Here is a 25085-nt window from a genome sequence, read left to right on the forward strand (position 1 = left end):
AGTGTCTTTATTTTGATAGTCCCTAGGTAGACATTCAGTGTCTGGGTTACAGTTAATCTCAAACTCAGGGTTAGATGGTCTGTAAAGTCACCACTAGTAAAGGCATCAAATTTGATAATCAATGGTGTTTTACGTGCGATCGGGCTGAAACTTTCACGAAGTGTAAAGAGCACCCTCCTCCTGACAGAGCCAGATTTCTATGCCTCCACCAGCGATAGCCAGGCCGGAGGCATTATGGATTCGGCTTGTCCGTACGTCTGTCCAATGTCCGTTAACGCAATATCTGAGGAACGCCTTGACGGAATTTCATCAAATTTGCCGCAAACGTCGACTTGGACTCAAGGATGAACTGATTAGAGTTTGGTCATAAAAGGTCAACAAAGGTCAAGGTCACTGTGACCTCATGAACGCCACTCCCAAGTTCGTCAACACGATATCTATTGAACGTCTTGACGGAATTTCATCAAATTTGCGTCAAATTTCTACTTGGACTCAAGGATGAACTGATTAGATTTTGGTGGTCAAAAGTCAAAGTTCAAGGTCACTATGACCTCACGAACGTCATTCCCAAGTTCGTTTATGTGATATAGCAGGAATGCCTTAACGGAATTTCTTCCAATTTGGCTCAAATGTCAAGTTGGACACAAGGATGAACTGATTAGATTTTGGTAGTCAAAGGTCAAAGTTCAAGGTCACTCTGACCTCACGACCACTCCTTTCATACTCGTTAACACGATATCTCAGGAACGCCTTTGATGAAATGTCATCAAATTTGCCTCAAACCTCCACTTGTACTCAAGGATGAACTGATTAGATTATGTTGGTTAAAGGTCAAAGTTCAAGCTCACTGTGACCACACAAACCCCATTTCCAAGCTCTTTAACGCGATATCTCAGGAACGCCTTGACGTAATTTCTTCCAATTTGGCTCAAACATCGACTTGGACTCCAGGACAAAGTGATTCGATTTTGCTGGTCAAAGGACAAAGGTTATGGTCACTGTGACCTCACAAACGCCATTTTCAAGCTCGTTAATGCGATATCTCAGGAACGCCTTGATGGAGAATTTCTTAGAATTTGCCTCAAATCTCCACTTGGACTCAAGGATGAACTGATTAGATTTTGGTGGTCAAACTTCAAGGTCAATGTGACATCATGACTGCTTGTTTCATGTTCGTTAACATGATATCTCTGGAACGCCTTGACAAAATTTCATCTAATTTGCCTCAAACGTCCACTTGGACTCGAGGATGAATTGATAACATTTTGGTGGTCAAAGATCAAGGTCACTGTGACCCCACCCCCACCTCAGTAACACCTCGATGGAATTTCTTCACATTTGGTTTAAAAACGTCAAGCTCTGGACAGACATGGATGTCTACTGCTCACTTGTTGGCTTAGGCATATACTGTATCTGCGGTGCAGTTGTTCTAGTTTTATTCGGTAATTGCCCTAATTACCTAATGGTGTGATGTCATATGATGTCATCCTTCCTGGCTGAGGAGTTCAGTGATGATGTCATCAGTGATTATGTCAGTAGTAATAAGAATGAGAAGTGTCTGTGTGGATGTGCAGCCTGCAGCACACTGTCCATACGGGTTGAGCGTGCAGAGGTGAGGAAAAGTCAGGGGAGAGACCTGCAGCTGCCATTTCTTCAAAATGCGTATTTCACAAATCCGATTGCGCCTCTTATTTGTCTGTACTACAACAAACACTTATATACTCAGATTTTTGTACATGTTGGTGGGGTATTTTCAACGCATTTTACGAGACGCGCTGACTGTGCTGGCCAGCCTGCAGCACACAGTCCTTACGGGTTGGGCGTGCAGAGAAGGCAACATTAAGGTGATACACTGCATGGGTATTGCTGCACAGCCTCCACCACTCACACAGAGATGGACAGAGAGTGACTATGTGAGGCTTGCAAGCAGTTGTGGAGCGAGCTGTGAATGTGAATGAACAAGGGCAACTTCGGCCCAGGCCCACGTGCGTCATGTAGCAACTAGGTGACCTCATGCAACTCAAGCCCATTAGAGGAAACTACATCTGTCAACAGCCCAAGTTTGGCACTGTTGACATCATCACTGTAGACATCATCACTGATGACACATCATCACCGTTATCCATTGCTGACTGAATGCCTGACTCACCTTAAAACACCCCAAACGCCTTTGTTTTGGGGGTTTCTGACCTTGTGCTGAGCAGGCTGCACACGTGGTAAAAAAGGGAGCACGTGGCTAAGTGGCCGTGAAACAGATATTTTCTGATCAGCTGTTATGCTGTGGGACCATGTGGTGGCTTTTTTTTTATGTGGTCGGTCGGATGTGGTTCGCTCTACATAGTGTCCAGCACGATCATATTGGCACAGCCTGTCTAGTGCACACACATCAGACAGCTGGGAGAGAGCGATGCAAGGGAATACGATAGTTGGAAGAAGTGCCATAGACTGATGCTGCTGCTCTACTGCGACATCTAGTGGGCAAAAATAATGCATAGCCTACTGTCTTTAACTGCTAAAGTTCAATGGTTCATTCAGATCATAAAATTCTCGTTAAAATGTGTAACCTGGTCTGAGAGCCTGAAGAAATAAAACAAATGTCTCAAAGTTCACCTGAAGTTGTAGTGGCAGCAGGTGTAGTTGCAGCAGGTGTACTGTACCTGGAGGTGCGCACTCCACCCCGACGTCCTCATGGTGCCCACAGTTGTGACTTGTGATGTACGAGCAGTCAAAGATACTTGACTCACTGCCGGTGCAGCCAAGGTCATCCAGCCAGATGTTGCCAGACCCTATAAAAGGACAGCGATGAATCAAACATGGCCTCAGCTCTCATATGGACAGCTTATATTGTTAATGGGAGGAAAGGGAAAGTCCAAGTGTACATGTACACTAATAAACCGCTTATTATCGGATCTCTAGTTACCTTGTTATCAAGTGGTCATGTAAACAGCATCCTTTACTATATAAAGGCTGTTATCAATTTATGAGAAAACCGATAAACACACCTAGGTTTCTGCTGAATCATCAGCTTTATTCATTGCTGTCAATTCACACACTTTGAGGTGAATTCCCACTATTTAATAAGTGCATGTAAACGTGGAAATCAGATTATCACCAGTTATCTGATTATTCTCAGTCATCTGTTTATTCTGTGCATGTAAACGCACTGAGTAGATATGGGGGATGTTATTGGATGGCAGGATGACAACAGAGTTTGGTGTTCCTACCTCCTCCTTCAGTGAAGACTGAGGTGGCGGTCTGAAATCCCAGCATCCTGCAGACCACCGTGCCGTCCGTAGTGTCGAACCCGTCATCACACACGGTGCCCCAGGCCCCGTTGAGCATCACCTCCACTCGCCCACGAGAGCTCGATCCGATGAGCCGCACTGCGTTGGAAGACATGCCATAGACTGGATTTGTTAATGTCCGATGCTGCTGTTCTACCGCGACATCTAGTAGGCTAAAAAAAATTCCATAGTGCCTTTAACTGCTATAGTTTATTGTTTCATTGAAATCATCAAATTCTCGTTAAAATTTGTAACCTGGTCTGAAAGCCGAAGAAATAAAACAAATGTGTGAATAAAGTTCACCTGAAGTGGCAGCAGGTGTAGTAGCAGCAGGTGTAGTAGCAGCAGGTGTAGTTGGAGCAGGTGTATGTGCACACTCCACCCCGACGTCCTCGTGGTGCCCACAGTTGTGACTTGTGATGTGCGAGCAGTTAAAGATACTTGACTCACTGCCGGTGCAGCCAAGGTCATCCAGCCAGATGTTGCCAGACCCTAAAAAAGGATAGCGATGTTAGAATCAAACATGGCCTCAGCTCTCATATGGACAGCTTATATTGTTAATGGCAGGAAAGGGAAAGTCCAAGTGTACATGTACACTAATAAACCGCTTATTATCGGATCTCTAGTTACCTTGTTATCAAGTGGTCATGTAAACAGCATCCTTTACTAGATAAAGGCTGTTATCAATTCATGAGAAAACCGATAAACACACCTAGGTTTCTGCTGAATCATCAGCTTTATTCATTGCAGTCAATGTCCATTCACACACTTTGAGGTGATTTCCCGCTATTTACTAAGTGCATGTAAATGTGGAAATCAGAGTATCACCAGTTATCTGATTATTCTCAGTCATCTGTTTATTGTGTGCATGTAAACGCACTGAGTAGATATGGGGGATGTTATTGGATGGCAGGATGACAACAGAGTTTGGTGTTCCTACCTCCTCCCTCAGTGAAGACTGAGGTGGCGGTCTGAAATCCCAGCATCCTGCAGACCACTGTGCCGTCCGTAGTGTCGAACCCGTCATCACACACGGTGCCCCAGGCCCCGTTGAGCATCACCTCCACTCGCCCACGAGAGCTCGATCCAATGAGCCGCACTGTGGAAAGTTACAACTGTTAAAAGGTCCTAGTCACCGAAACTTCCATTTTTTTACTTTCAGTTTCTGGTGCAAAGAGTGTCTTTATTTTGATAGTCCCTAGGTAGACATTCAGTGTCTGGGTTACAGTTAATCTCAAACTCAGGGTTAGATGGTCTGTAAAGTCACCACTAGTAAAGGCATCAAATTTGATAATCAATGGTGTTTTACGTGCGATCGGGCTGAAACTTTCACGAAGTGTAAAGAGCACCCTCCTCCTGACAGAGCCAGATTTCTATGCCTCCACCAGCGATAGCCAGGCCGGAGGCATTATGGATTCGGCTTGTCCGTACGTCTGTCCAATGTCCGTTAACGCAATATCTGAGGAACGCCTTGACGGAATTTCATCAAATTTGCCGCAAACGTCGACTTGGACTCAAGGATGAACTGATTAGAGTTTGGTCATAAAAGGTCAACAAAGGTCAAGGTCACTGTGACCTCATGAACGCCACTCCCAAGTTCGTCAACACGATATCTATTGAACGTCTTGACGGAATTTCATCAAATTTGCGTCAAATTTCTACTTGGACTCAAGGATGAACTGATTAGATTTTGGTGGTCAAAAGTCAAAGTTCAAGGTCACTATGACCTCACGAACGTCATTCCCAAGTTCGTTTATGTGATATAGCAGGAATGCCTTAACGGAATTTCTTCCAATTTGGCTCAAATGTCAAGTTGGACACAAGGATGAACTGATTAGATTTTGGTAGTCAAAGGTCAAAGTTCAAGGTCACTCTGACCTCACGACCACTCCTTTCATACTCGTTAACACGATATCTCAGGAACGCCTTTGATGAAATGTCATCAAATTTGCCTCAAACCTCCACTTGTACTCAAGGATGAACTGATTAGATTATGTTGGTTAAAGGTCAAAGTTCAAGCTCACTGTGACCACACAAACCCCATTTCCAAGCTCTTTAACGCGATATCTCAGGAACGCCTTGACGTAATTTCTTCCAATTTGGCTCAAACATCGACTTGGACTCCAGGACAAAGTGATTCGATTTTGCTGGTCAAAGGACAAAGGTTATGGTCACTGTGACCTCACAAACGCCATTTTCAAGCTCGTTAATGCGATATCTCAGGAACGCCTTGATGGAGAATTTCTTAGAATTTGCCTCAAATCTCCACTTGGACTCAAGGATGAACTGATTAGATTTTGGTGGTCAAACTTCAAGGTCAATGTGACATCATGACTGCTTGTTTCATGTTCGTTAACATGATATCTCTGGAACGCCTTGACAAAATTTCATCTAATTTGCCTCAAACGTCCACTTGGACTCGAGGATGAATTGATAACATTTTGGTGGTCAAAGATCAAGGTCACTGTGACCCCACCCCCACCTCAGTAACACCTCGATGGAATTTCTTCACATTTGGTTTAAAAACGTCAAGCTCTGGACAGACATGGATGTCTACTGCTCACTTGTTGGCTTAGGCATATACTGTATCTGCGGTGCAGTTGTTCTAGTTTTATTCGGTAATTGCCCTAATTACCTAATGGTGTGATGTCATATGATGTCATCCTTCCTGGCTGAGGAGTTCAGTGATGATGTCATCAGTGATTATGTCAGTAGTAATAAGAATGAGAAGTGTCTGTGTGGATGTGCAGCCTGCAGCACACTGTCCATACGGGTTGAGCGTGCAGAGGTGAGGAAAAGTCAGGGGAGAGACCTGCAGCTGCCATTTCTTCAAAATGCGTATTTCACAAATCCGATTGCGCCTCTTATTTGTCTGTACTACAACAAACACTTATATACTCAGATTTTTGTACATGTTGGTGGGGTATTTTCAACGCATTTTACGAGACGCGCTGACTGTGCTGGCCAGCCTGCAGCACACAGTCCTTACGGGTTGGGCGTGCAGAGAAGGCAACATTAAGGTGATACACTGCATGGGTATTGCTGCACAGCCTCCACCACTCACACAGAGATGGACAGAGAGTGACTATGTGAGGCTTGCAAGCAGTTGTGGAGCGAGCTGTGAATGTGAATGAACAAGGGCAACTTCGGCCCAGGCCCACGTGCGTCATGTAGCAACTAGGTGACCTCATGCAACTCAAGCCCATTAGAGGAAACTACATATTTCAACAGCCCAAGTTTGGCACTGTTGACATCATCACTGTAGACATCATCACTGATGACACATCATCACCGTTATCCATTGCTGACTGAATGCCTGACTCACCTTAAAACACCCCAAACGCCTTTGTTTTGGGGGTTTCTGACCTTGTGCTGAGCAGGCTGCACACGTGGTAAAAAAGGGAGCACGTGGCTAAGTGGCCGTGAAACAGATATTTTCTGATCAGCTGTTATGCTGTGGGACCATGTGGTGGCTTTTTTTTTATGTGGTTGGCGGATGTGGTTCGCTCTGCATAGTGTCCAGCACGATCATATTGGCACAGCCTGTCTAGTGCACACACATCAGACAGCTGGGAGAGAGCGATGCAAGGGAATACGATAGTTGGAAGAAGTGCCATAGACTGATGCTGCTGCTCTACTGCGACATCTAGTGGGCAAAAATAATGCATAGCCTACTGTCTTTAACTGCTAAAGTTCAATGGTTCATTCAGATCATAAAATTCTCGTTAAAATGTGTAACCTGGTCTGAGAGCCTGAAGAAATAAAACAAATGTCTCAAAGTTCACCTGAAGTTGTAGTGGCAGCAGGTGTAGTTGCAGCAGGTGTACTGTACCTGGAGGTGCGCACTCCACCCCGACGTCCTCATGGTGCCCACAGTTGTGACTTGTGATGTACGAGCAGTCAAAGATACTTGACTCACTGCCGGTGCAGCCAAGGTCATCCAGCCAGATGTTGCCAGACCCTATAAAAGGACAGCGATGAATCAAACATGGCCTCAGCTCTCATATGGACAGCTTATATTGTTAATGGGAGGAAAGGGAAAGTCCAAGTGTACATGTACACTAATAAACCGCTTATTATCGGATCTCTAGTTACCTTGTTATCAAGTGGTCATGTAAACAGCATCCTTTACTATATAAAGGCTGTTATCAATTTATGAGAAAACCGATAAACACACCTAGGTTTCTGCTGAATCATCAGCTTTATTCATTGCAGTCAATGTGCATTCACACACTTTGAGGTGAATTCCCACTATTTAATAAGTGCATGTAAACGTGGAAATCAGATTATCACCAGTTATCTGATTATTCTCAGTCATCTGTTTATTCTGTGCATGTAAACGCACTGAGTAGATATGGGGGATGTTATTGGATGGCAGGATGACAACAGAGTTTGGTGTTCCTACCTCCTCCTTCAGTGAAGACTGAGGTGGCGGTCTGAAATCCCAGCATCCTGCAGACCACCGTGCCGTCCGTAGTGTCGAACCCGTCATCACACACGGTGCCCCAGGCCCCGTTGAGCATCACCTCCACTCGCCCACGAGAGCTCGATCCGATGAGCCGCACTGCGTTGGAAGACATGCCATAGACTGGATTTGTTAATGTCCGATGCTGCTGTTCTACCGCGACATCTAGTAGGCTAAAAAAAATTCCATAGTGCCTTTAACTGCTATAGTTTATTGTTTCATTGAAATCATATTCTCGTTAAAATTTGTAACCTGGTCTGAAAGCCGAAGAAATAAAACAAATGTGTGAATAAAGTTCACCTGAAGTGGCAGCAGGTGTAGTAGCAGCAGGTGTAGTTGGAGCAGGTGTATGTGCACACTCCACCCCGACGTCCTCGTGGTGCCCACAGTTGTGACTTGTGATGTGCGAGCAGTTAAAGATACTTGACTCACTGCCGGTGCAGCCAAGGTCATCCAGCCAGATGTTGCCAGACCCTAAAAAAGGATAGCGATGTTAGAATCAAACATGGCCTCAGCTCTCATATGGACAGCTTATATTGTTAATGGCAGGAAAGGGAAAGTCCAAGTGTACATGTACACTAATAAACCGCTTATTATCGGATCTCTAGTTACCTTGTTATCAAGTGGTCATGTAAACAGCATCCTTTACTAGATGAAGGCTGTTATCAATTCATGAGAAAACCGATAAACACACCTAGGTTTCTGCTGAATCATCAGCTTTATTCATTGCAGTCAATGTCCATTCACACACTTTGAGGTGATTTCCCGCTATTTACTAAGTGCATGTAAATGTGGAAATCAGAGTATCACCAGTTATCTGATTATTCTCAGTCATCTGTTTATTGTGTGCATGTAAACGCACTGAGTAGATATGGGGGATGTTATTGGATGGCAGGATGACAACAGAGTTTGGTGTTCCTACCTCCTCCCTCAGTGAAGACTGAGGTGGCGGTCTGAAATCCCAGCATCCTGCAGACCACTGTGCCGTCCGTAGTGTCGAACCCGTCATCACACACGGTGCCCCAGGCCCCGTTGAGCATCACCTCCACTCGCCCACGAGAGCTCGATCCAATGAGCCGCACTGTGGAAAGTTACAACTGTTAAAAGGTCCTAGTCACCGAAACTTCCATTTTTTTACTTTCAGTTTCTGGTGCAAAGAGTGTCTTTATTTTGATAGTCCCTAGGTAGACATTCAGTGTCTGGGTTACAGTTAATCTCAAACTCAGGGTTAGATGGTCTGTAAAGTCACCACTAGTAAAGGCATCAAATTTGATAATCAATGGTGTTTTACGTGCGATCGGGCTGAAACTTTCACGAAGTGTAAAGAGCACCCTCCTGCTGACAGAGCCAGATTTCTATGCCTCCACCAGCGATAGCCAGGCCGGAGGCATTATGGATTCGGCTTGTCCGTACGTCTGTCCAATGTCCGTTAACGCAATATCTGAGGAACGCCTTGACGGAATTTCATCAAATTTGCCGCAAACGTCGACTTGGACTCAAGGATGAACTGATTAGAGTTTGGTCATAAAAGGTCAACAAAGGTCAAGGTCACTGTGACCTCATGAACGCCACTCCCAAGTTCGTCAACACGATATCTATTGAACGTCTTGACGGAATTTCATCAAATTTGCGTCAAATTTCTACTTGGACTCAAGGATGAACTGATTAGATTTTGGTGGTCAAAAGTCAAAGTTCAAGGTCACTATGACCTCACGAACGTCATTCCCAAGTTCGTTTATGTGATATAGCAGGAATGCCTTAACGGAATTTCTTCCAATTTGGCTCAAATGTCAAGTTGGACACAAGGATGAACTGATTAGATTTTGGTAGTCAAAGGTCAAAGTTCAAGGTCACTCTGACCTCACGACCACTCCTTTCATACTCGTTAACACGATATCTCAGGAACGCCTTTGATGAAATGTCATCAAATTTGCCTCAAACCTCCACTTGTACTCAAGGATGAACTGATTAGATTATGTTGGTTAAAGGTCAAAGTTCAAGCTCACTGTGACCACACAAACCCCATTTCCAAGCTCTTTAACGCGATATCTCAGGAACGCCTTGACGTAATTTCTTCCAATTTGGCTCAAACATCGACTTGGACTCCAGGACAAAGTGATTCGATTTTGCTGGTCAAAGGACAAAGGTTATGGTCACTGTGACCTCACAAACGCCATTTTCAAGCTCGTTAATGCGATATCTCAGGAACGCCTTGATGGAGAATTTCTTAGAATTTGCCTCAAATCTCCACTTGGACTCAAGGATGAACTGATTAGATTTTGGTGGTCAAACTTCAAGGTCAATGTGACATCATGACTGCTTGTTTCATGTTCGTTAACATGATATCTCTGGAACGCCTTGACAAAATTTCATCTAATTTGCCTCAAACGTCCACTTGGACTCGAGGATGAATTGATAACATTTTGGTGGTCAAAGATCAAGGTCACTGTGACCCCACCCCCACCTCAGTAACACCTCGATGGAATTTCTTCACATTTGGTTTAAAAACGTCAAGCTCTGGACAGACATGGATGTCTACTGCTCACTTGTTGGCTTAGGCATATACTGTATCTGCGGTGCAGTTGTTCTAGTTTTATTCGGTAATTGCCCTAATTACCTAATGGTGTGATGTCATATGATGTCATCCTTCCTGGCTGAGGAGTTCAGTGATGATGTCATCAGTGATTATGTCAGTAGTAATAAGAATGAGAAGTGTCTGTGTGGATGTGCAGCCTGCAGCACACTGTCCATACGGGTTGAGCGTGCAGAGGTGAGGAAAAGTCAGGGGAGAGACCTGCAGCTGCCATTTCTTCAAAATGCGTATTTCACAAATCCGATTGCGCCTCTTATTTGTCTGTACTACAACAAACACTTATATACTCAGATTTTTGTACATGTTGGTGGGGTATTTTCAACGCATTTTACGAGACGCGCTGACTGTGCTGGCCAGCCTGCAGCACACAGTCCTTACGGGTTGGGCGTGCAGAGAAGGCAACATTAAGGTGATACACTGCATGGGTATTGCTGCACAGCCTCCACCACTCACACATAGATGGACAGAGAGTGACTATGTGAGGCTTGCAAGCAGTTGTGGAGCGAGCTGTGAATGTGAATGAACAAGGGCAACTTCGGCCCAGGCCCACGTGCGTCATGTAGCAACTAGGTGACCTCATGCAACTCAAGCCCATTAGAGGAAACTACATATTTCAACAGCCCAAGTTTGGCACTGTTGACATCATCACTGTAGACATCATCACTGATGACACATCATCACCGTTATCCATTGCTGACTGAATGCCTGACTCACCTTAAAACACCCCAAACGCCTTTGTTTTGGGGGTTTCTGACCTTGTGCTGAGCAGGCTGCACACGTGGTAAAAAAGGGAGCACGTGGCTAAGTGGCCGTGAAACAGATATTTTCTGATCAGCTGTTATGCTGTGGGACCATGTGGTGGCTTTTTTTTATGTGGTTGGCGGATGTGGTTCGCTCTGCATAGTGTCCAGCACGATCATATTGGCACAGCCTGTCTAGTGCACACACATCAGACAGCTGGGAGAGAGCGATGCAAGGGAATACGATAGTTGGAAGAAGTGCCATAGACTGATGCTGCTGCTCTACTGCGACATCTAGTGGGCAAAAATAATGCATAGCCTACTGTCTTTAACTGCTAAAGTTCAATGGTTCATTCAGATCATAAAATTCTCGTTAAAATGTGTAACCTGGTCTGAGAGCCTGAAGAAATAAAACAAATGTCTCAAAGTTCACCTGAAGTTGTAGTGGCAGCAGGTGTAGTTGCAGCAGGTGTACTGTACCTGGAGGTGCGCACTCCACCCCGACGTCCTCATGGTGCCCACAGTTGTGACTTGTGATGTACGAGCAGTCAAAGATACTTGACTCACTGCCGGTGCAGCCAAGGTCATCCAGCCAGATGTTGCCAGACCCTATAAAAGGACAGCGATGAATCAAACATGGCCTCAGCTCTCATATGGACAGCTTATATTGTTAATGGGAGGAAAGGGAAAGTCCAAGTGTACATGTACACTAATAAACCGCTTATTATCGGATCTCTAGTTACCTTGTTATCAAGTGGTCATGTAAACAGCATCCTTTACTATATAAAGGCTGTTATCAATTTATGAGAAAACCGATAAACACACCTAGGTTTCTGCTGAATCATCAGCTTTATTCATTGCAGTCAATGTGCATTCACACACTTTGAGGTGAATTCCCACTATTTAATAAGTGCATGTAAACGTGGAAATCAGATTATCACCAGTTATCTGATTATTCTCAGTCATCTGTTTATTCTGTGCATGTAAACGCACTGAGTAGATATGGGGGATGTTATTGGATGGCAGGATGACAACAGAGTTTGGTGTTCCTACCTCCTCCTTCAGTGAAGACTGAGGTGGCGGTCTGAAATCCCAGCATCCTGCAGACCACCGTGCCGTCCGTAGTGTCGAACCCGTCATCACACACGGTGCCCCAGGCCCCGTTGAGCATCACCTCCACTCGCCCACGAGAGCTCGATCCGATGAGCCGCACTGCGTTGGAAGACATGCCATAGACTGGATTTGTTAATGTCCGATGCTGCTGTTCTACCGCGACATCTAGTAGGCTAAAAAAAATTCCATAGTGCCTTTAACTGCTATAGTTTATTGTTTCATTGAAATCATATTCTCGTTAAAATTTGTAACCTGGTCTGAAAGCCGAAGAAATAAAACAAATGTGTGAATAAAGTTCACCTGAAGTGGCAGCAGGTGTAGTAGCAGCAGGTGTAGTTGGAGCAGGTGTATGTGCACACTCCACCCCGACGTCCTCGTGGTGCCCACAGTTGTGACTTGTGATGTGCGAGCAGTTAAAGATACTTGACTCACTGCCGGTGCAGCCAAGGTCATCCAGCCAGATGTTGCCAGACCCTAAAAAAGGATAGCGATGTTAGAATCAAACATGGCCTCAGCTCTCATATGGACAGCTTATATTGTTAATGGCAGGAAAGGGAAAGTCCAAGTGTACATGTACACTAATAAACCGCTTATTATCGGATCTCTAGTTACCTTGTTATCAAGTGGTCATGTAAACAGCATCCTTTACTAGATGAAGGCTGTTATCAATTCATGAGAAAACCGATAAACACACCTAGGTTTCTGCTGAATCATCAGCTTTATTCATTGCAGTCAATGTCCATTCACACACTTTGAGGTGATTTCCCGCTATTTACTAAGTGCATGTAAATGTGGAAATCAGAGTATCACCAGTTATCTGATTATTCTCAGTCATCTGTTTATTGTGTGCATGTAAACGCACTGAGTAGATATGGGGGATGTTATTGGATGGCAGGATGACAACAGAGTTTGGTGTTCCTACCTCCTCCCTCAGTGAAGACTGAGGTGGCGGTCTGAAATCCCAGCATCCTGCAGACCACTGTGCCGTCCGTAGTGTCGAACCCGTCATCACACACGGTGCCCCAGGCCCCGTTGAGCATCACCTCCACTCGCCCACGAGAGCTCGATCCAATGAGCCGCACTGTGGAAAGTTACAACTGTTAAAAGGTCCTAGTCACCGAAACTTCCATTTTTTTACTTTCAGTTTCTGGTGCAAAGAGTGTCTTTATTTTGATAGTCCCTAGGTAGACATTCAGTGTCTGGGTTACAGTTAATCTCAAACTCAGGGTTAGATGGTCTGTAAAGTCACCACTAGTAAAGGCATCAAATTTGATAATCAATGGTGTTTTACGTGCGATCGGGCTGAAACTTTCACGAAGTGTAAAGAGCACCCTCCTCCTGACAGAGCCAGATTTCTATGCCTCCACCAGCGATAGCCAGGCCGGAGGCATTATGGATTCGGCTTGTCCGTACGTCTGTCCAATGTCCGTTAACGCAATATCTGAGGAACGCCTTGACGGAATTTCATCAAATTTGCCGCAAACGTCGACTTGGACTCAAGGATGAACTGATTAGAGTTTGGTCATAAAAGGTCAACAAAGGTCAAGGTCACTGTGACCTCATGAACGCCACTCCCAAGTTCGTCAACACGATATCTATTGAACGTCTTGACGGAATTTCATCAAATTTGCGTCAAATTTCTACTTGGACTCAAGGATGAACTGATTAGATTTTGGTGGTCAAAAGTCAAAGTTCAAGGTCACTATGACCTCACGAACGTCATTCCCAAGTTCGTTTATGTGATATAGCAGGAATGCCTTAACGGAATTTCTTCCAATTTGGCTCAAATGTCAAGTTGGACACAAGGATGAACTGATTAGATTTTGGTAGTCAAAGGTCAAAGTTCAAGGTCACTCTGACCTCACGACCACTCCTTTCATACTCGTTAACACGATATCTCAGGAACGCCTTTGATGAAATGTCATCAAATTTGCCTCAAACCTCCACTTGTACTCAAGGATGAACTGATTAGATTATGTTGGTTAAAGGTCAAAGTTCAAGCTCACTGTGACCACACAAACCCCATTTCCAAGCTCTTTAACGCGATATCTCAGGAACGCCTTGACGTAATTTCTTCCAATTTGGCTCAAACATCGACTTGGACTCCAGGACAAAGTGATTCGATTTTGCTGGTCAAAGGACAAAGGTTATGGTCACTGTGACCTCACAAACGCCATTTTCAAGCTCGTTAATGCGATATCTCAGGAACGCCTTGATGGAGAATTTCTTAGAATTTGCCTCAAATCTCCACTTGGACTCAAGGATGAACTGATTAGATTTTGGTGGTCAAACTTCAAGGTCAATGTGACATCATGACTGCTTGTTTCATGTTCGTTAACATGATATCTCTGGAACGCCTTGACAAAATTTCATCTAATTTGCCTCAAACGTCCACTTGGACTCGAGGATGAATTGATAACATTTTGGTGGTCAAAGATCAAGGTCACTGTGACCCCACCCCCACCTCAGTAACACCTCGATGGAATTTCTTCACATTTGGTTTAAAAACGTCAAGCTCTGGACAGACATGGATGTCTACTGCTCACTTGTTGGCTTAGGCATATACTGTATCTGCGGTGCAGTTGTTCTAGTTTTATTCGGTAATTGCCCTAATTACCTAATGGTGTGATGTCATATGATGTCATCCTTCCTGGCTGAGGAGTTCAGTGATGATGTCATCAGTGATTATGTCAGTAGTAATAAGAATGAGAAGTGTCTGTGTGGATGTGCAGCCTGCAGCACACTGTCCATACGGGTTGAGCGTGCAGAGGTGAGGAAAAGTCAGGGGAGAGACCTGCAGCTGCCATTTCTTCAAAATGCGTATTTCACAAATCCGATTGCGCCTCTTATTTGTCTGTACTACAACAAACACTTATATACTCAGATTTTTGTACATGTTGGTGGGGTATTTTCAACGCATTTTACGAGACGCGCTGACTGTGCTGGCCAGCCTGCAGCACACAGTCCTTACGGGTTGGGCGTGCAGAGAAGGCAACATTAAGGTGATACACTGCATGGGTATTGCTGCACAGCCTCCACCACTCACACAGAGATGGACAGAGAGTGACTATGTGAGGCTTGCAAGCAGTTGTGGAGCGAGCTGTGAATGTGAATGAACAAGGGCAACTTCGGCCCAGGCCCACGTGCGTCATGTAGCAACTAGGTGACCTCATGCAACTCAAGCCCATTAGAGGAAACTACATATTTCAACAGCCCAAGTTTGGCACTGTTGACATCATCACTGTAGACATCATCACTGATGACACATCATCACCGTTATCCATTGCTGACTGAATGCCTGACTCACCTTAAAACACCCCAAACGCCTTTGTTTTGGGGGTTTCTGACCTTGTGCTGAGCAGGCTGCACACGTGGTAAAAAAGGGAGCACGTGGCTAAGTGGCCGTGAAACAGATATTTTCTGATCAGCTGTTATGCTGTGGGACCATGTGGTGGCTTTTTTTTTATGTGGTTGGCGGATGTGGTTCGCTCTGCATAGTGTCCAGCACGATCATATTGGCACAGCCTGTCTAGTGCACACACATCAGACAGCTGGGAGAGAGCGATGCAAGGGAATACGATAGTTGGAAGAAGTGCCATAGACTGATGCTGCTGCTCTACTGCGACATCTAGTGGGCAAAAATAATGCATAGCCTACTGTCTTTAACTGCTAAAGTGCAATGGTTCATTCAGATCATAAAATTCTCGTTAAAATGTGTAACCTGGTCTGAGAGCCTGAAGAAATAAAACAAATGTCTCAAAGTTCACCTGAAGTTGTAGTGGCAGCAGGTGTAGTTGCAGCAGGTGTACTGTACCTGGAGGTGCGCACTCCACCCCGACGTCCTCATGGTGCCCACAGTTGTGACTTGTGATGTACGAGCAGTCAAAGATACTTGACTCACTGCCGGTGCAGCCAAGGTCATCCAGCCAGATGTTGCCAGACCCTATAAAAGGACAGCGATGAATCAAACATGGCCTCAGCTCTCATATGGACAGCTTATATTGTTAATGGGAGGAAAGGGAAAGTCCAAGTGTACATGTACACTAATAAACCGCTTATTATCGGATCTCTAGTTACCTTGTTATCAAGTGGTCATGTAAACAGCATCCTTTACTATATAAAGGCTGTTATCAATTTATGAGAAAACCGATAAACACACCTAGGTTTCTGCTGAATCATCAGCTTTATTCATTGCAGTCAATGTGCATTCACACACTTTGAGGTGAATTCCCACTATTTAATAAGTGCATGTAAACGTGGAAATCAGATTATCACCAGTTATCTGATTATTCTCAGTCATCTGTTTATTCTGTGCATGTAAACGCACTGAGTAGATATGGGGGATGTTATTGGATGGCAGGATGACAACAGAGTTTGGTGTTCCTACCTCCTCCTTCAGTGAAGACTGAGGTGGCGGTCTGAAATCCCAGCATCCTGCAGACCACCGTGCCGTCCGTAGTGTCGAACCCGTCATCACACACGGTGCCCCAGGCCCCGTTGAGCATCACCTCCACTCGCCCACGAGAGCTCGATCCGATGAGCCGCACTGCGTTGGAAGACATGCCATAGACTGGATTTGTTAATGTCCGATGCTGCTGTTCTACCGCGACATCTAGTAGGCTAAAAAAAATTCCATAGTGCCTTTAACTGCTATAGTTTATTGTTTCATTGAAATCATATTCTCGTTAAAATTTGTAACCTGGTCTGAAAGCCGAAGAAATAAAACAAATGTGTGAATAAAGTTCACCTGAAGTGGCAGCAGGTGTAGTAGCAGCAGGTGTAGTTGGAGCAGGTGTATGTGCACACTCCACCCCGACGTCCTCGTGGTGCCCACAGTTGTGACTTGTGATGTGCGAGCAGTTAAAGATACTTGACTCACTGCCGGTGCAGCCAAGGTCATCCAGCCAGATGTTGCCAGACCCTAAAAAAGGATAGCGATGTTAGAATCAAACATGGCCTCAGCTCTCATATGGACAGCTTATATTGTTAATGGCAGGAAAGGGAAAGTCCAAGTGTACATGTACACTAATAAACCGCTTATTATCGGATCTCTAGTTACCTTGTTATCAAGTGGTCATGTAAACAGCATCCTTTACTAGATGAAGGCTGTTATCAATTCATGAGAAAACCGATAAACACACCTAGGTTTCTGCTGAATCATCAGCTTTATTCATTGCAGTCAATGTCCATTCACACACTTTGAGGTGATTTCCCGCTATTTACTAAGTGCATGTAAATGTGGAAATCAGAGTATCACCAGTTATCTGATTATTCTCAGTCATCTGTTTATTGTGTGCATGTAAACGCACTGAGTAGATATGGGGGATGTTATTGGATGGCAGGATGACAACAGAGTTTGGTGTTCCTACCTCCTCCCTCAGTGAAGACTGAGGTGGCGGTCTGAAATCCCAGCATCCTGCAGACCACTGTGCCGTCCGTAGTGTCGAACCCGTCATCACACACGGTGCCCCAGGCCCCGTTGAGCATCACCTCCACTCGCCCACGAGAGCTCGATCCAATGAGCCGCACTGTGGAAAGTTACAACTGTTAAAAGGTCCTAGTCACCGAAACTTCCATTTTTTTACTTTCAGTTTCTGGTGCAAAGAGTGTCTTTATTTTGATAGTCCCTAGGTAGACATTCAGTGTCTGGGTTACAGTTAATCTCAAACTCAGGGTTAGATGGTCTGTAAAGTCACCACTAGTAAAGGCATCAAATTTGATAATCAATGGTGTTTTACGTGCGATCGGGCTGAAACTTTCACGAAGTGTAAAGAGCACCCTCCTCCTGACAGAGCCAGATTTCTATGCCTCCACCAGCGATAGCCAGGCCGGAGGCATTATGGATTCGGCTTGTCCGTACGTCTGTCCAATGTCCGTTAACGCAATATCTGAGGAACGCCTTGACGGAATTTCATCAAATTTGCCGCAAACGTCGACTTGGACTCAAGGATGAACTGATTAGAGTTTGGTCATAAAAGGTCAACAAAGGTCAAGGTCACTGTGACCTCATGAACGCCACTCCCAAGTTCGTCAACACGATATCTATTGAACGTCTTGACGGAATTTCATCAAATTTGCGTCAAATTTCTACTTGGACTCAAGGATGAACTGATTAGATTTTGGTGGTCAAAAGTCAAAGTTCAAGGTCACTATGACCTCACGAACGTCATTCCCAAGTTCGTTTATGTGATATAGCAGGAATGCCTTAACGGAATTTCTTCCAATTTGGCTCAAATGTCAAGTTGGACACAAGGATGAACTGATTAGATTTTGGTAGTCAAAGGTCAAAGTTCAAGGTCACTCTGACCTCACGACCACTCCTTTCATACTCGTTAACACGATATCTCAGGAACGCCTTTGATGAAATGTCATCAAATTTGCCTCAAACCTCCACTTGTACTCAAGGATGAACTGATTAGATTATGTTGGTTAAAGGTCAAAGTTCAAGCTCACTGTGACCACACAAACCCCATTTCCAAGCTCTTTAACGCGATATCTCAGGAACGCCTTGACGTAATTTCTTCCAATTTGGCTCAAACATCGACTTGGACTCCAGGACGAAGTGATTCGATTTTGCTGGTCAAAGGACAAAGGTTATGGTCACTGTGACCTCACAAACGCCATTTTCAAGCTCGTTAATGCGATATCTCAGGAACGCCTTGATGGAGAATTTCTTAGAATTTGCCTCAAATCTCCACTTGGACTCAAGGATGAACTGATTAGATTTTGGTGGTCAAACTTCAAGGTCAATGTGACATCATGACTGCTTGTTTCATGTTCGTTAACATGATATCTCTGGAACGCCTTGACAAAATTTCATCTAATTTGCCTCAAACGTCCACTTGGACTCGAGGATGAATTGATAACATTTTGGTGGTCAAAGATCAAGGTCACTGTGACCCCACCCCCACCTCAGTAACACCTCGATGGAATTTCTTCACATTTGGTTTAAAAACGTCAAGCTCTGGACAGACATGGATGTCTACTGCTCACTTGTTGGCTTAGGCATATACTGTATCTGCGGTGCAGTTGTTCTAGTTTTATTCGGTAATTGCCCTAATTACCTAATGGTGTGATGTCATATGATGTCATCCTTCCTGGCTGAGGAGTTCAGTGATGATGTCATCAGTGATTATGTCAGTAGTAATAAGAATGAGAAGTGTCTGTGTGGATGTGCAGCCTGCAGCACACTGTCCATACGGGTTGAGCGTGCAGAGGTGAGGAAAAGTCAGGGGAGAGACCTGCAGCTGCCATTTCTTCAAAATGCGTATTTCACAAATCCGATTGCGCCTCTTATTTGTCTGTACTACAACAAACACTTATATACTCAGATTTTTGTACATGTTGGTGGGGTATTTTCAACGCATTTTACGAGACGCGCTGACTGTGCTGGCCAGCCTGCAGCACACAGTCCTTACGGGTTGGGCGTGCAGAGAAGGCAACATTAAGGTGATACACTGCATGGGTATTGCTGCACAGCCTCCACCACTCACACAGAGATGGACAGAGAGTGACTATGTGAGGCTTGCAAGCAGTTGTGGAGCGAGCTGTGAATGTGAATGAACAAGGGCAACTTCGGCCCAGGCCCACGTGCGTCATGTAGCAACTAGGTGACCTCATGCAACTCAAGCCCATTAGAGGAAACTACATCTTTCAACAGCCCAAGTTTGGCACTGTTGACATCATCACTGTAGACATCATCACTGATGACACATCATCACCGTTATCCATTGCTGACTGAATGCCTGACTCACCTTAAAACACCCCAAACGCCTTTGTTTTGGGGGTTTCTGACCTTGTGCTGAGCAGGCTGCACACGTGGTAAAAAAGGGAGCACGTGGCTAAGTGGCCGTGAAACAGATATTTTCTGATCAGCTGTTATGCTGTGGGACCATGTGGTGGCTTTTTTTTTATGTGGTTGGTCGGATGTGGTTCGCTCTGCATAGTGTCCAGCACGATCATATTGGCACAGCCTGTCTAGTGCACACACATCAGACAGCTGGGAGAGAGCGATGCAAGGGAATACGATAGTTGGAAGAAGTGCCATAGACTGATGCTGCTGCTCTACTGCGACATCTAGTGGGCAAAAATAATGCATAGCCTACTGTCTTTAACTGCTAAAGTTCAATGGTTCATTCAGATCATAAAATTCTCGTTAAAATGTGTAACCTGGTCTGAGAGCCTGAAGAAATAAAACAAATGTCTCAAAGTTCACCTGAAGTTGTAGTGGCAGCAGGTGTAGTTGCAGCAGGTGTACTGTACCTGTAGGTGCGCACTCCACCCCGACGTCCTCATGGTGCCCACAGTTGTGACTTGTGATGTACGAGCAGTCAAAGATACTTGACTCACTGCCGGTGCAGCCAAGGTCATCCAGCCAGATGTTGCCAGACCCTATAAAAGGACAGCGATGAATCAAACATGGCCTCAGCTCTCATATGGACAGCTTATATTGTTAATGGGAGGAAAGGGAAAGTCCAAGTGTACATGTACACTAATAAACCGCTTATTATCGGATCTCTAGTTACCTTGTTATCAAGTGGTCATGTAAACAGCATCCTTTACTATATAAAGGCTGTTATCAATTTATGAGAAAACCGATAAACACACCTAGGTTTCTGCTGAATCATCAGCTTTATTCATTGCAGTCAATGTGCATTCACACACTTTGAGGTGAATTCCCACTATTTAATAAGTGCATGTAAACGTGGAAATCAGATTATCACCAGTTATCTGATTATTCTCAGTCATCTGTTTATTCTGTGCATGTAAACGCACTGAGTAGATATGGGGGATGTTATTGGATGGCAGGATGACAACAGAGTTTGGTGTTCCTACCTCCTCCTTCAGTGAAGACTGAGGTGGCGGTCTGAAATCCCAGCATCCTGCAGACCACCGTGCCGTCCGTAGTGTCGAACCCGTCATCACACACGGTGCCCCAGGCCCCGTTGAGCATCACCTCCACTCGCCCACGAGAGCTCGATCCGATGAGCCGCACTGCGTTGGAAGACATGCCATAGACTGGATTTGTTAATGTCCGATGCTGCTGTTCTACCGCGACATCTAGTAGGCTAAAAAAAATTCCATAGTGCCTTTAACTGCTATAGTTTATTGTTTCATTGAAATCATATTCTCGTTAAAATTTGTAACCTGGTCTGAAAGCCGAAGAAATAAAACAAATGTGTGAATAAAGTTCACCTGAAGTGGCAGCAGGTGTAGTAGCAGCAGGTGTAGTTGGAGCAGGTGTATGTGCACACTCCACCCCGACGTCCTCGTGGTGCCCACAGTTGTGACTTGTGATGTGCGAGCAGTTAAAGATACTTGACTCACTGCCGGTGCAGCCAAGGTCATCCAGCCAGATGTTGCCAGACCCTAAAAAAGGATAGCGATGTTAGAATCAAACATGGCCTCAGCTCTCATATGGACAGCTTATATTGTTAATGGCAGGAAAGGGAAAGTCCAAGTGTACATGTACACTAATAAACCGCTTATTATCGGATCTCTAGTTACCTTGTTATCAAGTGGTCATGTAAACAGCATCCTTTACTAGATGAAGGCTGTTATCAATTCATGAGAAAACCGATAAACACACCTAGGTTTCTGCTGAATCATCAGCTTTATTCATTGCAGTCAATGTCCATTCACACACTTTGAGGTGATTTCCCGCTATTTACTAAGTGCATGTAAATGTGGAAATCAGAGTATCACCAGTTATCTGATTATTCTCAGTCATCTGTTTATTGTGTGCATGTAAACGCACTGAGTAGATATGGGGGATGTTATTGGATGGCAGGATGACAACAGAGTTTGGTGTTCCTACCTCCTCCCTCAGTGAAGACTGAGGTGGCGGTCTGAAATCCCAGCATCCTGCAGACCACTGTGCCGTCCGTAGTGTCGAACCCGTCATCACACACGGTGCCCCAGGCCCCGTTGAGCATCACCTCCACTCGCCCACGAGAGCTCGATCCAATGAGCCGCACTGTGGAAAGTTACAACTGTTAAAAGGTCCTAGTCACCGAAACTTCAATTTTTTTACTTTCAGTTTCTGGTGCAAAGAGTGTCTTTATTTTGATAGTCCCTAGGTAGACATTCAGTGTCTGGGTTACAGTTAATCTCAAACTCAGGGTTAGATGGTCTGTAAAGTCACCACTAGTAAAGGCATCAAATTTGATAATCAATGGTGTTTTACGTGCGATCGGGCTGAAACTTTCACGAAGTGTAAAGAGCACCCTCCTCCTGACAGAGCCAGATTTCTATGCCTCCACCAGCGATAGCCAGGCCGGAGGCATTATGGATTCGGCTTGTCCGTACGTCTGTCCAATGTCCGTTAACGCAATATCTGAGGAACGCCTTGACGGAATTTCATCAAATTTGCCGCAAACGTCGACTTGGACTCAAGGATGAACTGATTAGAGTTTGGTCATAAAAGGTCAACAAAGGTCAAGGTCACTGTGACCTCATGAACGCCACTCCCAAGTTCGTCAACACGATATCTATTGAACGTCTTGACGGAATTTCATCAAATTTGCGTCAAATTTCTACTTGGACTCAAGGATGAACTGATTAGATTTTGGTGGTCAAAAGTCAAAGTTCAAGGTCACTATGACCTCACGAACGTCATTCCCAAGTTCGTTTATGTGATATAGCAGGAATGCCTTAACGGAATTTCTTCCAATTTGGCTCAAATGTCAAGTTGGACACAAGGATGAACTGATTAGATTTTGGTAGTCAAAGGTCAAAGTTCAAGGTCACTCTGACCTCACGACCACTCCTTTCATACTCGTTAACACGATATCTCAGGAACGCCTTTGATGAAATGTCATCAAATTTGCCTCAAACCTCCACTTGTACTCAAGGATGAACTGATTAGATTATGTTGGTTAAAGGTCAAAGTTCAAGCTCACTGTGACCACACAAACCCCATTTCCAAGCTCTTTAACGCGATATCTCAGGAACGCCTTGACGTAATTTCTTCCAATTTGGCTCAAACATCGACTTGGACTCCAGGACAAAGTGATTCGATTTTGCTGGTCAAAGGACAAAGGTTATGGTCACTGTGACCTCACAAACGCCATTTTCAAGCTCGTTAATGCGATATCTCAGGAACGCCTTGATGGAGAATTTCTTAGACTTTGCCTCAAATCTCCACTTGGACTCAAGGATGAACTGATTAGATTTTGGTGGTCAAACTTCAAGGTCAATGTGACATCATGACTGCTTGTTTCATGTTCGTTAACATGATATCTCTGGAACGCCTTGACAAAATTTCATCTAATTTGCCTCAAACGTCCACTTGGACTCGAGGATGAATTGATAACATTTTGGTGGTCAAAGATCAAGGTCACTGTGACCCCACCCCCACCTCAGTAACACCTCGATGGAATTTCTTCACATTTGGTTTAAAAACGTCAAGCTCTGGACAGACATGGATGTCTACTGCTCACTTGTTGGCTTAGGCATATACTGTATCTGCGGTGCAGTTGTTCTAGTTTTATTCGGTAATTGCCCTAATTACCTAATGGTGTGATGTCATATGATGTCATCCTTCCTGGCTGAGGAGTTCAGTGATGATGTCATCAGTGATTATGTCAGTAGTAATAAGAATGAGAAGTGTCTGTGTGGATGTGCAGAATTTTGTTCGGCTACAGCTACGCCATTCTACGTGTGAAAGGCCTGAAACTTTCAGGAAGTGTAAAGAGCACCCCTGCGGGTGACCTAACGAAGACGGATTTTTGAATTCGGTAATTAGGGCTGATTAACTGACAATTAATTGACGAATGTGCAACTTGAATCAGCCAGGGGTGGAGATCCCACCGTCTGGCTGCCTGAGGCGAGGTGAGGAGCTGTTAGGGGAGAGGCCTGCAGCTGCCATTTCTTCAAAATGCGTGTTTCACAAATCTGATTGCGCCTCTTATTTGTCTGTACTACAACAAACACTTATATACCGTACTCAGATTTTTGTATCTGTTGTTGGGGTATTTTCAACTCATTTTACGAGACGCGCTGACTGTGCTGGCCAGCCTGCAGCACACAGTCCATACGGGTTGGGCGTGCAGAGAAGGCAACATTAAGGTGATACACTCCATGAGTATTGCTGCACAGTCTCCACCACTCACACAGAGACGGGTATTCACCTAGTATTTATAAATAGACAGAGAGTGACCATGTGAGCCTTGCAAGCAGTTGTGGAGCGAGCTGTGAATGTGAATGAACAAGGGCAACTTCGGCCCAGGACCACGTGCGTCATGTAGCAAACAGGTGACCTCATGCAACTCAAGCCCATTAGAGGAAACTACATCTTTCAACAGCCCAAGTTTGGCACTGATGACATCATCACTGTAGACATCATCACTGATGACACATCATCACCGTTATCCATTGCTGACTGAATGCCTGACTCACCCCAAAACACCACAAACGCCTTTGTTTTGGGGGTTTCTGACCTTGTGCTGCGCAGGCTGCACACGTGGTAAAAAAGGGAGCATGTGGCTAAGTGGCCGTGAAACAGATATTTTCTGATCAGCTGTTATGCTGTGGAACCATGTGGTGGCTTGTTTTTATGTGGTCGGTCGGATGTGGTTCGCTCTGCATAGTGTCCAGCACGATCATATTGGCACAGCCTGTCTAGTGCACACACATCAGACAGCTGGGAGAGAGCGATGCAAGGGAATACGATAGTTGGAAGAAGTGCCATAGACTGATGCTGCTGCTCTACTGCGACATCTAGTGGGCAAAAAAAATGCATACTGTTTTCAACTGCTAAAGTTAAATGGTTCATTCAGATCATAAAATTCTCGTTAAAATGTGTAACCTGGTCTGAGAGCCCGAATAAATAAAACAAATGTCTCAATAAAGTTCACCTGAAGTTGTAATGTGATGTGAAATATAATGCT

General features: G+C 44.7%; 1 protein-coding gene across 1 annotated transcript in view; it reads right to left on the reverse strand.

Annotated features, from left to right (window-relative positions):
- LOC310775940 (scavenger receptor cysteine-rich domain-containing protein DMBT1-like) overlaps positions 1–25085 on the reverse strand; it is a 65149-nt gene that overhangs the window by 33914 nt on the left and 6150 nt on the right. The window contains exons 6-25 of the mRNA XM_083636063.1: positions 22013–22171; positions 21391–21564; positions 21031–21189; positions 20458–20586; positions 17565–17723; positions 16943–17116; positions 16583–16741; positions 16010–16138; positions 13118–13276; positions 12496–12669; positions 12136–12294; positions 11563–11691; positions 8672–8830; positions 8050–8223; positions 7690–7848; positions 7117–7245; positions 4225–4383; positions 3588–3776; positions 3225–3383; positions 2658–2786 (exon numbers count right to left, since the gene is read on the reverse strand). Of these exons, the coding sequence (XP_083492189.1) occupies positions 2658–2786; positions 3225–3383; positions 3588–3776; positions 4225–4383; positions 7117–7245; positions 7690–7848; positions 8050–8223; positions 8672–8830; positions 11563–11691; positions 12136–12294; positions 12496–12669; positions 13118–13276; positions 16010–16138; positions 16583–16741; positions 16943–17116; positions 17565–17723; positions 20458–20586; positions 21031–21189; positions 21391–21564; positions 22013–22171 (3120 nt within the window). The remainder of the gene's footprint in view (positions 1–2657; positions 2787–3224; positions 3384–3587; positions 3777–4224; positions 4384–7116; positions 7246–7689; positions 7849–8049; positions 8224–8671; positions 8831–11562; positions 11692–12135; positions 12295–12495; positions 12670–13117; positions 13277–16009; positions 16139–16582; positions 16742–16942; positions 17117–17564; positions 17724–20457; positions 20587–21030; positions 21190–21390; positions 21565–22012; positions 22172–25085) is intronic.

Source organism: Poromitra crassiceps (assembly GCF_964638095.1).
Source record: "Poromitra crassiceps genome assembly, chromosome: 4".
Lineage (NCBI taxonomy): Eukaryota > Metazoa > Chordata > Actinopteri > Beryciformes > Melamphaidae > Poromitra > Poromitra crassiceps.